Source organism: Grammomys surdaster, unplaced genomic scaffold (genome assembly GCF_004785775.1).
Source record: "Grammomys surdaster isolate TR1022 unplaced genomic scaffold, NIH_TR_1.0 103722, whole genome shotgun sequence".
Lineage (NCBI taxonomy): Eukaryota > Metazoa > Chordata > Mammalia > Rodentia > Muridae > Grammomys > Grammomys surdaster.
The window spans coordinates 1-16016 of NW_021609356.1; the positions used below are offsets into that span (position 1 = coordinate 1).

At 42.0% G+C, this 16016-nt stretch overlaps 1 protein-coding gene and 1 pseudogene across 1 annotated transcript; both read left to right on the plus strand.

Annotated features, from left to right (window-relative positions):
• The first annotated feature begins 6 nt into the window (after positions 1 to 6).
• LOC114635420 (oogenesin-3-like) lies at positions 7 to 2508 on the plus strand. The gene is made up of 3 exons (XM_028784022.1): positions 7 to 35; positions 552 to 1106; positions 1944 to 2508. Exons 2-3 carry the CDS (start codon positions 649 to 651, stop codon positions 2506 to 2508), a joined length of 1023 nt encoding a protein of 340 aa, XP_028639855.1. The 5' UTR covers positions 7 to 35; positions 552 to 648.
• A 5366-nt stretch (positions 2509 to 7874) lies between these two features.
• Positions 7875 to 10414, plus strand: LOC114635421 (annotated as a pseudogene).
• Positions 10415 to 16016: the final 5602 nt, after the last annotated feature.

Here is a 16016-nt window from a genome sequence, read left to right on the forward strand (position 1 = left end):
CTAGATATACTGATTGCACAAAAGGTTCGCTCCAGGTAGGCAAGATTTTCTGGGGTTGGAGCAAGGTTCTTTGAGTGCTGAGGAGAAACTAGGGACACAGAATATTTGGCCAACTGTGGATCAAAGGCTTCTGATCATCAATTGTTTCTTCAACCCACATTCTGGACTGTTCTCTACTGAATGTAGAGGCTGAGAGGAGTGTAGAGGCTTGAACTTAGTCTTAACTCTGTGGGCAAATAAAAATAATGTAGAAGACAGAAAAGAACAGACACATCCAAGAGAAGTGGGACTTTTCCTGCATCCCTCAAAGGTATAAGTGAAATGGCATTGGGATTAAAGAGCTTGGCATGAAGGGCAATATCGTAGGGCTAATGATGCCTGTCTTGCAAAGAATGCTATTCATTCACTGAGCATGAGTCTTGGGGTTTGACTCTAGACACAGGAAAACAAACTTTTGAAAGAATCAGCTTAAATGTGATATGTGGAATAGAATCAGACTGTAAAATCTGTCTTCTTTTACCTTCTGAGAGTTATACTCATTTCTCCCACAGTAGGTGCAAACTCAGAGAGATCATTTGGAAGAGTGAATATTATGACTCGTGTGGCATATGGGGTGGATCCCCTCAAGGTGAAGGCTTACCAGTATCCATGACAAAGAAGAAGCCAGTGAAGATTATTCCTGCCTGTCGGACGAAGAAAGAATTGAAGGTGACAACACAACTCGAACTCATGGAGGGCAGACTTGATGAATCTACCACCTACTTGTTGCAGTGGGCCCAACAGAGAGAAGATTCAATTCATCTATGCTGTCGAAAGCTGAAGATTCAGGGCATAACCAAAGACACAGTCAAAGAAATCGTCAAAACTGTACATGCACACTGTATACAGAAGCTGATTATAAGTTATGTCACCTTAAAAGATTTGGCTTTTCTTAATCCCTACCTGAGACAGATGAACAATCTTCTATATCTCACACTAAGTCATATCACAGACATGCTGCATGTGAATGAGTTGCATATTTCTCTACTTTCTGCATTCCACTGTCTCCGGAGACTCTGTATAAATTTTGTCTCCTTTATGTTTGACAATCTGAAAGAATTCCTCAGGTAAGGAAGGGTCCAATAGTAGACCAGAAAAAACATTTTTTTTTGCCTTGGTTTTGATGTGGTTTTGTTTTGTTTTGTTTTTTGCAAGCTATGGAAGCTTTTATGGTCTGACAAACAGAAACCTATCACTGAGAGACAGCATATTGAGCCAATGAGCCTGTGCTAAGATCTGTATGAACAGGAACTAGCAACTTCTTTTGGTTTACTTGTAAAAAGTTTTGAGTCTAGAAACATATTGAGTAGATGAGAAATATGGGACAATGGGTTTCAATGTGAAGATAGAATCATGGAACTTGGAGGAACAAAACCTCGTAGAACTCTTAAAAACAGCACTAGGAAGTTGTTGAATTTTGTTGAGGATGTTAGTCCTCCCTACAGATAGCATATTGCCCTAATATGTTGCCCCATTGCTGTGGTTTCCTGTCAGGCCCTGAATCATGCCTATGGTGATATCTTAAGGACTCACACTAGAATGTTGTGAGGTATGTGAGCAGAAAACAAAAAGGACATGTCCTGAGGGTTTTCTTTTTTTGTTTTGGTTTGGTTTGGTTTGGTTTGGTTTGGTTTGGTTTTTTTGAGACAGGGTTTCTCTGTGTAGTGTAGTCCTGGCTGTCCTGGAACTTACTCTGTAGACCAGGCTGGCCTCGAACTCAGAAATCTGCCTGCCTCTGCCTCCCAAGTGCTGGGATTAAAGGCGCGCACCACCACCGCCTGGCCTGAGTGTTTTCAATATGCATTCAGAATGAGTTTGGGAGAAATGTCATCTGCTTAGCTGCCAATTGTATCAATCCTCTTCAACACCATTTGACAGCAAGCAATAATGTTTTCTCTCCCCAGGTTCCTGAAGAAACCCTTGGAGTCACTTAGCATCACTAACTGTAACCTCTCACAGTCAGACATGGATTGCCTGCCCAACTGCGTAAATATTTTTGAGCTCAAATCTCTAAAACTAGCTAAAATTAATTTTCCTTATTTACTTATTGAGCCTCTTGGGTATTTCCTTGAGATAGTTAGACATACCCTGAAATACCTGGAATTACAGTCGTGTGGTATACAGGACTTTCAGTTCAGTACAGTGCTGCCTGCCCTAAGCCAATGTTCCAACCTCAGACTTGTCAGATTCTATGATAACAAGTTTTCTTTGCTTTTCCTGAAAGAACTTCTACGCCACACAGCCCAGCTGAGCCAACTGCAAGGGGAGGCATACCCTGCCCCTCTGGAGTGCTATGACAGGGGTATAATCCTCCCACACAGATTAGAAGATTTTTGTCCTGAGCTCCTGGATATACTCAGGGTCAACAGAGAGCCTAAGAAGGTCACCTTTGAAACAATCCAATGCTCTAAGTGTGGTGGTTACTATGTTTATAATCTGGAGACCCAAAGTTGCCTTTTTAAAAAGTAACTACTGTAAGGTTGATTGTGGAAGAGAGAAATGGAAGCTGGGTATTGGAGATTGATGAAATCCTAAGTGTATGGAGCATGGACATGTCAATCACCTATAGGGCTGAAACACACTGGAAAGGCAAGATCTTCCTCTGAGCTGGTAAATGAATGTAGCATCTACAGATAATATGAAGCATTCTTTTCTTCTCTAAGATTATGGTAGTTTGTGTGTATTATAATAGAGGCACCCTTCTATGAGGAGATTGCCTTCTCTTTTAGTCTATACAATAAATATTTGATATTTAATAAATATTTTGGGTTGCTGATATGTCTCTGTTAGAGCACAGAACATTATCATTCTTAGAATTTCTGTACCTGTATCTGGTTTATTCATCCCTCATCACCATAATTATATGTCAATCTCAGATTTTTACAGTTCCTTGCATCCCAGGAACAGGGCTCATTAATGGGACACAAAGCACAGAGCTTAATAAACTGCTCAATGTTTTGGAAAGTAGTTAGTATGTAGTACACTCAGATCACAACAACTGAGTTAGTTATGGAGAACAATGGGATGAGAGGGGAGGCATATTCAGCAAGCATGAAAAATGAGGACCAAGGCAGGCACATTTCAGGAAGTATGTCCTTGTATTTAACCTCTGCTGAAAGACAATATTTGCAACAAATGAATCCTCAGAGACCTGATATCAAAATGAGAAGAACATGATATTACCTTAAGCCATCTAGATCTTCATACTTCCAGAAGAGTTTTTATGTTGGCTAAGAAAAGCTTCATTCCTTAGGCAGAGAAATATGTCCTAACACCAGGCCCTGGTTCCCTGTGACAGGTTCTTGACGGGGGGTTCCCACCTTCATGTGTAGTGTAGCTTCTTTAAGATATTGAAGTGACTCACAGAGGGAGAGAGGGAGAGAGAGAGGGAGAGAGAGAGGGAGAGAGAGAGGGAGAGAGAGAGGGAGAGAGAGATAGTAAGAGAGATAGTGAGAGAGATAGTGAGAGAAATAGCAAGAGAAATAGCGAGAGAAATAGCGAGAGAAATAGCGAGAGAAATAGTGAGAGAAATAGTGAGAGAAAAAAGACAGATAGACAGAGACCGAGAGGCAGAGAGATCAAGATAGATAAAGTGAGAAAGAGAGAATGGTAGAGAGAGCCTCAGAGATATATTTAGTGTTGTCACACTGACTTGGTGGATGGTTCTTCAGTTATGGGTCCTCTTTTTCTGCCTGAAGATCTAATCATACTGGACACAACCTATCTCATACCACCACACATAATCCTGTTACTGAGACCTACCTGTCTGCTCAGGTAACATTATCTTTCTAGGGAGACATTAAAAATAGGCAATAGGGAGACATTAGAAATATTTTTTGGAAGAAAAAAAATCCCAGGGCTCAGAGTCTGAGAAGTATCCTGGATGGGCTTGTAACCATAACCCCAGATTTTATACATTCCTTCATGAAGGTCTGATTGACTCAAGTTATGTCAATATCAGATTAAATGGGTGGAAACATCATCCTATCAGGTGGCAGCTTTGGCCTGAGAGGTGTGGCTAAAAAGGGGAGGTATAAGGGGAAAGGGGTATATAAGGACTCAAATGGCCCCACAAAACCATCTGAGCCTTGGAGTCTGGTGTGACTGTCTGACCTTGCTGAGATTGGAGCTTTTGAGAGCAGTGTCCAAACCAAGTAAGCTATTTATGCCCATCAGGACACCTTAGTGTCTTTTTTTTGTTTGTTTGTTTGTTTTTGTTTTTGTTTTTTTTTGTTTTTGGAGACAGGGTTTCTCTGTATAGCTTTGACTGTCCTGGAACTCACTCTGCAGATCTGGCTGGCCTCAAACGCAGAAATCCACCTGTCTCTGCTCCCAAGTGCTGGGATGTGCGCCACCACTCCCCGGTGAAATGTCCATTTCATCTTAATGTTTTTTGTGTGTCTGTTTTGCTTTATGCTTGCTTGCATTCTTTGATTATTTTGAAGCAGCTGACATCATTTAGACCAGGACAGCCACAAGTCCATATGTAGCCAAGTGTCATGAAACACTAAATGTTCAGCCTCTACCTCCTGAGGCCTCCCTGACCTGCTTGATTATAGTGCGCTAAGGAGGGAATGTTCAAGGACTCAGGCATACTGGGCAAATACCACATATCTGACTTACTCTAGTCTACCTTATCAAATTTTAATTCAAAGTAAATATAGATTTATAAAATGACAAGGAAGAAATTTCCTATACGGAAGAACACTGGGCCATGAGTTCTTGGAAATCATCAAATTGACAATTTTAAGCATTCAATCTGTTTTTTGATTAACCAAATGATTGAATTTTACTTTTTGACTCCCACTCACTAACCCCTTGCTCAACCCTTCCCCTACTCCTCTAGCCTTCTGCTCTGAGGGGTTGAGTGGGTAGGCCCTTCGTGAGTATCTTCCCACACTGACACATCAGGTCTGTGAGATTAGGTGCTTCCTCCCCTGCTGTGGTCTCACAAGGTAAAGCAGCTAGAAGAATACATCACACATATAGACAACTGCCTTTGAGATAGACCACTTAACCAATTGTTTGGGCCTATGTAAAACCAAGCTGCATTAAAGCTACATGTGTTTGGAGAGCCCTAGGTCCTGTCTCTGTATATTTTTTGATGGTGGTTCAGTCTCTGAGAGCCCCAAGGGTCTACATTACTTGGCAGTGTTGTTCTTTCTGTGGTGCTCCTATCCCTTTCGAGGCCTGCAGACCTACTCCCTATTCTTCCATAGGAGTCCCCAAGCTCCATTTGTTTGTCTCTGGGACTCTGAGTCAGCTGCTGGGTGGAGCCTCTCAGAAAATAGGAGTTCTAGCTTCATGTCTGCAAGCAGAACAGAGTATCATTAATAATGTCAGGAACTGGTGCTTGCCCATGGGAATGGTCTCTGGTTGGGGGACATTGTTATTTTGCTATTCAGTCTCTGTTCCATATACCATCCTGGGATTTCTTGAACACAAGCATAAAATTTTAGTCACTTTACTGGAGTTTCTGCATGGCTAAAGTAGATGGTCACTTCATGTTCAATTTCCCCTATGCTGAGAGTAACAGCTAAGTCCAACCCCATATATTATTGGGCACCTGCCTTAGATCAGTTTTATGTCTGATCCTGAAGATATCCCTAACTTCCCTTCCCAGTCAGCTGCAATTTCCATTCACTCTCATGGCCATCTTGCATCTTCCCTGTCTCTGTCCACACCTGACCCTGACCTCAAGCATTATCTTCCCCATCCCCTCTCCCACCCCATTTCCTCCTACCATCTGCCTCTTATGAGTATTTTATCCTCCTTTTATGTGAGATTCAAGCATCCTCACTTGCTCCTTCCTTCTTGTTTAGCTTCTTTGGGTCTGTGGAGTATAGCATGCATATCCTGTATATTGCATAATATCCACATTTTAGTGAGTAATACCATGCATTTTCTTTTCTAACTGGGTTATCTTACTCTGCATGGTATTCTCCAATTCCATTGATTTTCCTGCACTGTTTATGCTGTCTTTGTTTTTAATAGCTGAATAACATTCCATTGTTCAGATATACCACAATATCTTTGTCAATCTTTAGCTATGACCATATCTGCTTGTTTCCACTTTGTGGCTATTAACAGAAAGTTGCTATAAACATAGTTGAACAAGTGTCTGTAGGGCACCGCCCACGCGCAGGGCACGCTGGTCACAGGCGGTGGGCGGAGGCTGTTCCGAGTGCTGTGGCTCAGTGAGAGCGGGTGGGGCGCGGGCTCTGAGAAATCAGGGCTGCAGTGGCGCAGGGCTTGGGTGGGCGAGAGTAAGACACTTCTGGGCCGGCGAAGGATGTGAGTTGAGGCAGTTGCGGGCGGGCGTGAACTGGAGCGAAGCAGTGTGCAGGGCGTTCTGGGAACCAGGGCTCTCAGGAGAAAGTGTCCCAAGGCCGGCTAGCTCTCTCCCACTCCCGCCCCGTTGTGTGGGTTTTGACTTATGCAATGAGTCCAGGATTTCAAGAGACACGTGAGATAAATTGACATCCAGATTTATTGACATGGCGATGTGTCTGAGTGGCGAGCTTTCCCCAAAAAATGTCAGAGGGGGATTGCTTATACAGGAAGTGGGCGGGGCTTTTCTTGAGGCAGAGACCTGTTAGTCTCCTGCCTTACATGATCTACTAAGGGGACATCATGTCAGGTCTCTGGGTTCTGGGGGCATGGCCAAACACCCAGGATTCTACAGTCCCACAAGTATCCTTGTGACATGGGAGAGCATGTTTGAGGTCACCAGCGAATGCATGTACCATTGGGATAGCACTCTGCTCAGGAAAGCTTAACTTGCCCCAGACTCATAATGTGGAGAAAATAATGTGGCTTATCATGTGGCTTATCTGTATAGCTCAGGACACGCAAGTTTGTTTAAGGTGGGAGGAGAAGGGGCAAGAGAATTGAGGGTACCCTGACATAGAAGGGTGCTCTTCTATCTTGACAAATCAAGGTATCTTGATTTGTACCAGAGGTCTTAGTGAGCAGGGAAGATGCGAGAGGGAATGAATGCTTACCTGTTTTTTTTCTGATCCATGGGTCTGCTAAAGGTGGCTGGAGATTGCATATCCAGAGGGAACACAGGGTGCTTAAGGCAGACTAGGAGGCCTGAGAGGACTCAATGAACAGGGAAGATGGTGGAGAAGAAAAAGTTACTTGAATGGTTCAGGTTTCCCAGGTCTGATGAAAGTGGGAGGAAAAGTAGTGAGAAGCATGAAAGAACCCTTTGATAGAAGGCTGCTCAGAGCCTCAATGCATTCAATCACTTAAAGACCATGTTAGAGCATAGCATGAATCCTGCTTCTAAATATCATGGAAGAAAAATGTGATCCATTTTATACAATATATTGTTCCACTGATTGTAGTAAAACTTTTATTGTTTCACATAAAAGTATCAGATTCGGCCGGGCAGTGGTGGTATACACCTTTAATCCCAGCATTTAGGAGGCAGAGGCAGGTGGATTTCTGAGTTCGAGGCCAGCCTGGACTATAGAGTTCCAGGACAGACTGGGCTATACAGAGAGACCCTGTCTCAAAAAAACAAACAAACAAACAAACAAAAAGTGTCAGATTCATGTATGAGTCTCCGGTTACAGATTAGAGTAGGACTCCTGGGAACATTACATTAGATTGTGGAGAATATCAGGAATGATCTGTGGAAATGGGTGCATGCTGCCCCCATGAAGGAACTTGAAGGACCTTGAAGGAACTGTGGCAATGAGAAAGCCTGATATCTAGTAATCTGAATCACAGGGTTTGCAATGTCACCAGACCAGGGATTGGACCCCCTGCCTGGTTCATGAAATTAGGCGGGGTGGGGTGTGAAAGGCTTGCTCAAAGAGTTTTGAATGAAATATTTTCTTTCTTTGGATATTTCCATAGCATCAGCATACCTGAAAGTCATGACGAGTTTAACAGCCCCACCAACACTCCAGCAGCTGGCAAGAAGAAGCCTGCTGAAAGATGAAGCCTTGGCCATCTCTACTCTGGAGGACCTGCCCATGGAACTCTTCCCACCACTCTTCAAGGATGCATTTACCAGCAAACAACCTAAGATCCTGAGGCAAATGGTGGTAGCCTGGCCCTCTCATGCCTTCATGTGGGAGCCCTGATGGAGTCTCCTCACCTGGAGACCATGAAATCTCTGCTTGATGTCCTTGATTTGCTGTTGGCACAAAAGGGTCAAACCAGGTAAGTAAGAGCTTGGTAGCACGGGGGCGAGGGTGGAAGTTTGTCTGGATGGAAGTCAATACAGTACTCATAATGTGGTCCTAGGTGAATTAGAGGATTCTGATTGTAGGAGTCAGTGTCTTCAAGAATGGAAATAAAGAAACAGGACAGTAGTTTATGGAGGATAGCTTAGAAGAGCAATAGTCAATATGTAATGAGTCTGTCCTTGCCTTTTCCCCAGTCACTAGAAATGGAAGCTGTCTGTTTTCAAGGAAGTGATTTAAGGGAAGTGGAATTATGGATTATCCAGATTATACATTGTGTCTCCTGTCATATGAACGTCCTTCTAGTTTACCTATAGGAAGTGGAAACTACAAGTGCTTGATTTACAAGATGTCCACCATGACTTCTGGAATGCTTAGGCTGGAAGACAGCATATAGTCTGCTCTCCAGATGTAATTGGCAACAACGGTGCAGTAGGAAATCATCACATCCTAGACAGGAAACAGGCCCTGACTGTATTCATGAACTCTTTCCTCATGTCCCACCATCCCTCCAAATATATAAAATATTTTTATCAGTGGGCCAAGCAGAGGGAAGATGTGATACAGGTGATCTGTTAGAAGTTAGAGTTTTGAGCCTTTCCTGCCTATGACCCACTGGATGTTTTGGAGGTTTTTGACACAGGCTTAAACCAGGAATTGGAAATAATCACATGCTGGGACATTTACACCCTTGTGTTGCTAGTCTATGGCCAGGGCCAGATGAAAAACCTCCAGAAACTCATTTTCAAGAAAATCTATGTACCTGTGCATTTGCCTCGGGACCAAGAGATGGAAGCCTGCTGTTTTACAGAGATCTTTTCCCAGTTCTCCAAACTGGATAAGCTCCAGCATGTCTACTTCAATGAAGTTTACTTCCTGAATGGTTGCCTGGACCCAGTGCTCAGGTAAAAAAGGACAGAGAGCTTTTCAGTGGGGTGAGCAAAGCATTTTGTTGTTGTAGTTGTTGTTTTTCTTTACATTAAACATCAGTTTATATAGTGGCTTCCCAGCTAGTGTTAAATGTATATACATGTGAGCTTAGAGTAATTGAAATAGTACTTTATGCTGCTGTTGCATCCTAATTTCTCACTTTAGTAAAGCAGTTTCCATCTCCTCTGACTTCTCATGGTTCAAAGGAAATTTGAGCATAGGTAGGGTCTGAGTACATGGGAAATGAGTGGATGACTGTGGTCAAGGGAAACCCTAGGAACAGAACAGAGGCTGTGTGTGGAAGCTGGAGCACATTGAGATACATGTTGGCAGAGCTGGGGATGGTTCTGAGTGGTTCTCAGTTCATCTTTCTGGGTTCTCCTGCTTACATCATATGTCCCAAAACATGTTTTCTGCTTACCAGTTCAGATGGAACTGTGGAGGTGAGGTAGTAGCAGGCACAGTGATAGCTTATGTCCTACCTAGAAGAATATGACATTAGTTGTTAGCTCTTCATCAGGGAGCATCTTGTCCTTGATCTTATTAAAGGTCTGAGAATGACCTCGGGCTAAGGACACTCTGTAACCTTGATTTCACAGCCTTTTCTCTGGAACTATTGAACTTCAATGTTGTAAAGTCTTTTATCTCTCTCTCCTTTTCTCTCTAGGTGCTTAGAGAGTCCATTAGAGACCCTAGCTATCACTCACTGCATGCTGTCACATTCATATATGAAGTATCTATCCCAATGTACAAGCATCCAGCAGCTCAAACACCTGGATCTGAGTGGTGTCACCTTCATACATTTAAATGATACATTTCTAGGAAGCCTGCAACAAAGACTGACAGCTGCTCTGTAGACCTTAAAATTGAAGGGCTGTATGATCATGGACACCCAAATCAGTGCCTTCCTGCCTGTGATGAGCCATTGTTTCCAGCTCACTGAAGTCAATTTTGTGAAGAACTTATTGTCCATGGGCAGTCTGAAGACACTGCTGCAGCATACTGCCAAGTTCACACAGCTGACCCTGGAGAAGTACACTGCCTCTGATGAAGTCTATGATCACATTGGTGATGTTATTCCAGACAGATTTGTACAACTTTGTTCTGAACTTATGGACACACTCAAGGGTATAAGGCAGCCAAAACAGGTCTACTATGTAAGTAAGAGATGTTTAGATTGTCAGAAATTTTTTATCTGTGATTTGATGGCCAGGCTATGTTCTTGTTGGGAATATACAAAGTGAGGTCATTGCTGGGCTCTGGTAAATGAAAAGTAGGACTCAAGTAACTGACAGAGGCACAGACTATGTGTATTAAAGAATTTCTTGATGAACTTTGGAAAAATAATTATTTCATTTCATTTGTATTCCAATCAAATTATTCAGATTTAAAGTAGTTGTGTTAACATGGAGAACCATGATCTTCTTTTCAGCCTAATTCCTACAGTACAGACCCACCATTGGTTAACAACACTATTCCTTAACTGTAAGGCTTCCATCCCAGCACTTTTATAATATGAGGGACCCTAGAGGAAGCACAGGAGATAGAGAGGACATTATAAGGGGCATAATGTACTTGAATAGAAGGACCCTGTGTCATTCTGCCTCTGGATGACATCCACCTTTTGGCTCAACTGAACCTAGGAGTATTTTTTGTATTAGACTGCTGTCACTTTTAAGCTGTTTCTTTCATGGTCTTGTCCTTCAGCCCGTGATTATCTTTTCACTCCACGATTCAAATTATAATTTGTCATAGAATGCAATAAATCAGTTCTGAATAAGAATGTTTGTTTTCTTCTTTTACTGAGTTAGTTTTCTGACAACATCATACATGTGTATTGTGCTTACCCTGGACCTATAATCATGTGTCTCCTTGTCTCTGCCCTTTCTTCCTCCTAGATCTTTCAGAGTAAATAAAGACCAACATGTTCTTTCCTAGGGGAGATTTTATAATCTTATGATTGATTCATGAGACCCTATCCAAAATGCTATATGGAATCATTTGTAGACGTTGCTTAGAGGCAAGCAAAGCGTCTGCTCTTCCTGAGGAGCAGTGTTTGATTCCCAGTACCCACATCCACCTGTACCTCCAATTCCAGGTGAAGGACATTTTCCTCTAGTCTCAGGGAGCATGTGAGTCACTCATACATGCAGAAACACAAAATCTCTCACACACTTAATTAGGAACAAATTGAAATAAATATTTAAAAATGAAAGTTAATACATCAAAACAAACAAAATTTCTTTATACATTCGATAATCCCATTGGGATCACTTGTGCAAAATACAAAAATCTAAAGGTAGATCAGCTGGTGATGACCTATGTAGTGTTCAGGACAGATGCTGGGGAACTATGTGTGTCTGTGCTTGACAGATGTGGTTCTATGTAAATGATGAAAAAGTGCCATGAATGAAGATTTTATGGAGTCTAGCCATGCCCTCCATGAGGAAAGATAACTTTTAGTGCATTTAGAATGTAGGAAACAATTTTTACCCTTGAGAAATGGAAGGACATATACAGATATCTCTTTCCAGTCTCTGTCATCTTTAATATCTCAGGAGACAAAAGCTCCATAGCTATGTTTCCTTTTTGCTTTCTCTCCCTCTCTTTTATAATCATTACTTCTATGTCTCTGACTCTCTGTCTTCTCTCTCTGTCTCTCTCTATCTCTATCACACTTACATGGCATTCACTCACTGATAATTGGATATTAGTCCAGAAGCTTGCAATACCCAAGATTCAACTCACAGATCACATGAAGCTCATGAAGAAGGAAGACCACTTGTGGGTGCTTCAGTCCTTCTTAGGAGTATCAAAATACTCAAGGGAGCAAATATGGAGACAAAGTGTGGATCAGAAACTGAAGGAGGGGCTGTCTGGAGACCATTTCCCTTGGGTATCCATCCCAGGTGCAGTCAACAAAGGTAGATGCTGATGTGGATGTCAGGAAGTGCATACTGACAGGAGCCTGATATAGCTGTCTCCTTAGAGGTCTACCAGAGTCTGACATTATGCTGATGCGGATGCTCACATCTAACCAATGAACTGATCAAGAGGTTCCCAATGGAGGAGTTAGAGAGAAGGAGCTGGAGGAGCTGAAGGAGCTGAAAGTGTTTGCAGCCACATGAGGAGAGCAACAATACTAACCAAGGAGGGCTTCCAGGGACCAAGCCACCAGCCTGGGAGCACGTTGGGAGGGACCCATGGCTCTAGCTGTATATGTAGGGGAGGATGGCATTGTCTGGCATAGGTGGGAGAGGAGATCCTTGGTCCCATGAAGTCTAGACTCTGAGTGTGGGGGTATTCGAGTGTGGGGTGGTGGGTGGGGGCACATTTTCATAGAAGCAGTAGGAGGAGGAATGGGATAGGGGGTTCCTGGGCCTGGATGTGGGGGGTGGGGTAAGGGGATAACATCTGAAATGTAAATAAAATGTCCCATAAAAAAATACAAAACAAAGCCAGGCAGTGGTCAGGTACGCCTTTAATCATAGCACTTGGGAGGCAGAGGCAGGGGGCTTTCTGCCTTCCAGGCCAGCCAGGTCTACAGAGTGAGTTCCAGGACGTTCAGGACTACAGAGAGAAACACTGTCTTGAAAAATAAAAAAAAATTAAAACAAACAAAAATATCTGAAGACGGTATTAAATCGTTTTCTCCATTGATGCTCCATGTTTTGAAAGATGGCATAACAAACCGGGGCTGGATTGTGACTTATTTCTTTTGGTGCTTTTGTGGCCAAACACTTAAAAACTTAAACCAAGAAAGCTGCATCGAACCATTAGCAGAAAGTATCACTGATATTCTTGTAAGTATTAAACAGTACTGGCCCTTCAAAGAAAGGGGCTGGGATGGGTTTGTGGAGTTCTCCCACATTCAGGACCTAGAAGGCAGTGTCAGAAATGTACCGCTGACTTGTGCCTGTGTTCCTGGAATAGAGACTTTTCTGGCATATATAATAAGATAGCCTTGTGGGTGCAATAGATGACTTTTAAAACTCCAGCCACCAAACTGCATGCTTCTGTGAAAACAAATGTTATCTATTAATTTGGACTTGAAACTATGCAGGATTTTAACAGTCTAGTTCTACATTGCAGAAAGAAAGTGGTTACAGGATTGTGACCAATGAGAATGAATACATGAGAAAGGTGCTCCCTCTTGAATAGTCACTGTCTGAATGAAACAATGTTCACTCTCTAGTTTAAAACTTTGTCATGATCAAAGTTTCTAGTGTATAGGCAGAACTGGTGGTGTGTGTGGACTGGTTGTAGTAGAATAAATCAGATTCATAACTATGCAGACTTAACTCCACAGTCTGTTTATATATTTGAGGATCACAGGAAGATGTAAGACATTTGATCACCTATTGACTTACTTAATTATAAAGGGGTTTGGGAAAGTAGCCTCGAATCTTAACCATGGTACTGTTCACAGGGTTTACTTGATTAGCACTAATTTAAGCCTGGTGTCACTACAATAGATATATATTTCTTTTTACTAATGATTGCTAGCATTTGTTTTGAATTTCTGTATGGTTTCTGTAGTATTGAATTAACCTTTAGTTCCTCTACTTCCTTTATATGTTGGCTTGTTATGCTTTTCTCCCTATAGATACAGTCATCTACATTTCCTCCCTGTGCTCTTTACTGGCCATTTTAGTTATCTACATTATAACTCTCATCCCTACCCCAAAACATTAGTGAGGGCTGCAGATAAAAGTAGGCAAGAATCAAATGACTAAGAATGTAATGGGGAAGAAGTGCCCTGTCTGCCCATCTCAGCCATAAGGCCATCTTGCTGGAGTGATTTGTACCTATGTATTTATCCTTGATCAAAATTTGCATATTTTTCTCCATCTCTTTCGACAGAAGAGCACTTTATGTAGTTGAATAAACCCTGTAAGTTGAGGTTTCAAGTGACTAAAAGGTTAGCATCTCATAATCTAGTCATGGAAGTTTTTTTTGCTGTTGTTTTGTTTGTTTATTTTGTTTCTTTGTTTTTGTTTGTTTGTTTATTTGTTTGGCTGTTTTACTAGGAGCCAGGCTTCCCAGATCACAAGGTGTGAAAGCCAAAGTATAGACAGGATCTTAGAAGGTATTTTAGGTGCAGGGCCATGAAGATTTGTAGAGCTCAAGTGGTTGGAAATGGGATTGACTTAGAGGAAGAAGAAGCACATGGTCTGAGTGCTGACTAAATGAATAGTTGAGACACATTCTCCAAAGAGAAGAGTGTGGAGCTGCTTAGAAAGATAGGTCTCAGCAAATTCTGTTTGTCTAACACATCTCTCAGGGAAAAAAAAAACATGCAATGTTCCAGCATTTTCCATGTACACTCTGTCTGAAGTGAACACCTTCATTCTGCTTAGAGCACCTAACATTTTTAACAGCTATTTTAAAAAGGGTTGGAACCAACTCCAAGTTGACATGGGTTATAAATGTTTCCATTACTTCTGTTTTATTCTGAGGAAAGTATAAACCTTTGTCTTGCACTGCAAAAAAAAAAAAAAAACAGTATGAGGCTTGCCTGGACTACATGGAGAGTTCCAGGACAGTTAGAGCTGTATAGAGACTCTTAGCATCAAAACAAACAAACAAACAAACAAACAAATCCCCATGTTTATATTTCACTCACAAAAGAAACAGGCAGATCTCAATGGATTGATTGGATAGTGTCTAGACTGAATGGTTTCCTTTTGGGAAAACCACAAAACTAAAACTAGAGTGGAATTCAAAAGCCCATTAACTAAACCACTCCCCAAAATGAGGACTTTGTTCATTAACTTAGTAGCTAGTTATCTACTCATTTTTAACTTGTGTTTGGGCAAGGTCTTGATCTGTAGCTAAGGTTGATGTAAAACCCCAGTTCCGAGCACTCCTGCTTCAGCATTCCACATGATAGAATGGCTGTTGTAAACCAACACACCTAGCTGAGTTTTCTTTGCATGTGATGCACATGGCTCTGAGTGTGTGTCCCATTGGCATTGCTCTGTTCTTGACACTAGACATGCACACAGATTCTCTTAAAATTATCCTCTGAGGATTTGTGACAAACACATTGTCACAACTGTCCATTCATTCCTGGAATGTATAGCTGAGTTGGATGCTGTGTCATTCTTCAGTTGTGTAAGCTAGCTACTCAAGAGGGTTGAGGCAGGAGGATAGCTTGCAACTATTGTTGTGAGGCAGCTGTTCTGGACATGGAGTCTCCAGATGGTCTTGATTGATACTGGTCATAGGTGAAGCAGTAGAGAGAGAAACTCACTAAGATGCTAAGCTTTCATTTCTCAAGGAACAGAGGGCTACAGCCTCTCAGGGAAGACTGACAGCTAACTAGCTCACTCAAGTTATTTTATTCAAACATCATTCAAAGTTAATTGTGGATAGGAAAGATTCCAGCTACCAAGGTTGTCTTGCCCTTACTGCTCATGGGAACAGACAACCAACACAAATCTCAGTCCCTTTTGACTTTGGCTAGGCATAATCAATTGAAAGAACTCCAAGTTTTCCAGAAGTGTCTCAGGACCAAGATGAGTGCAGCTGCATGCTCTCACATAGCATCAAGGGCAGACATTCCAAAGAAACAATATTTCCTTAAGGTTCATACATTCTCATGGCAGTTTCTCAGCTTCTCCTGATTGACCCAAACATACCAAAGGCTTATGGGTCATTTAATGCAGTTCCAAATTTATATCATTTATACAGATGGTGTCCTTGTCTCTTAGTAAAAAGAGCAAGTCTCAGAAGAATCCATCTGGGAAACTAAGTAGTGGATGTCAGTAATTTGTGCTAAACCAGGCATGGACAAACACACACACACACACACACACACACACACACACACACACACACACA

Coding starts and splice junctions, on each gene's coding strand:
- LOC114635420 (XM_028784022.1), top strand. CDS start 649: ATGACAAAGAAGAAGCCAGTGAAGATTATTCCTGCCTGTCGGACGAAG. Junction 1,107..1,943: donor AATCTGAAAGAATTCCTCAG/GTAAGGAAGGGT, acceptor TTCTCTCCCCAG/GTTCCTGAAGAAACCCTTGG.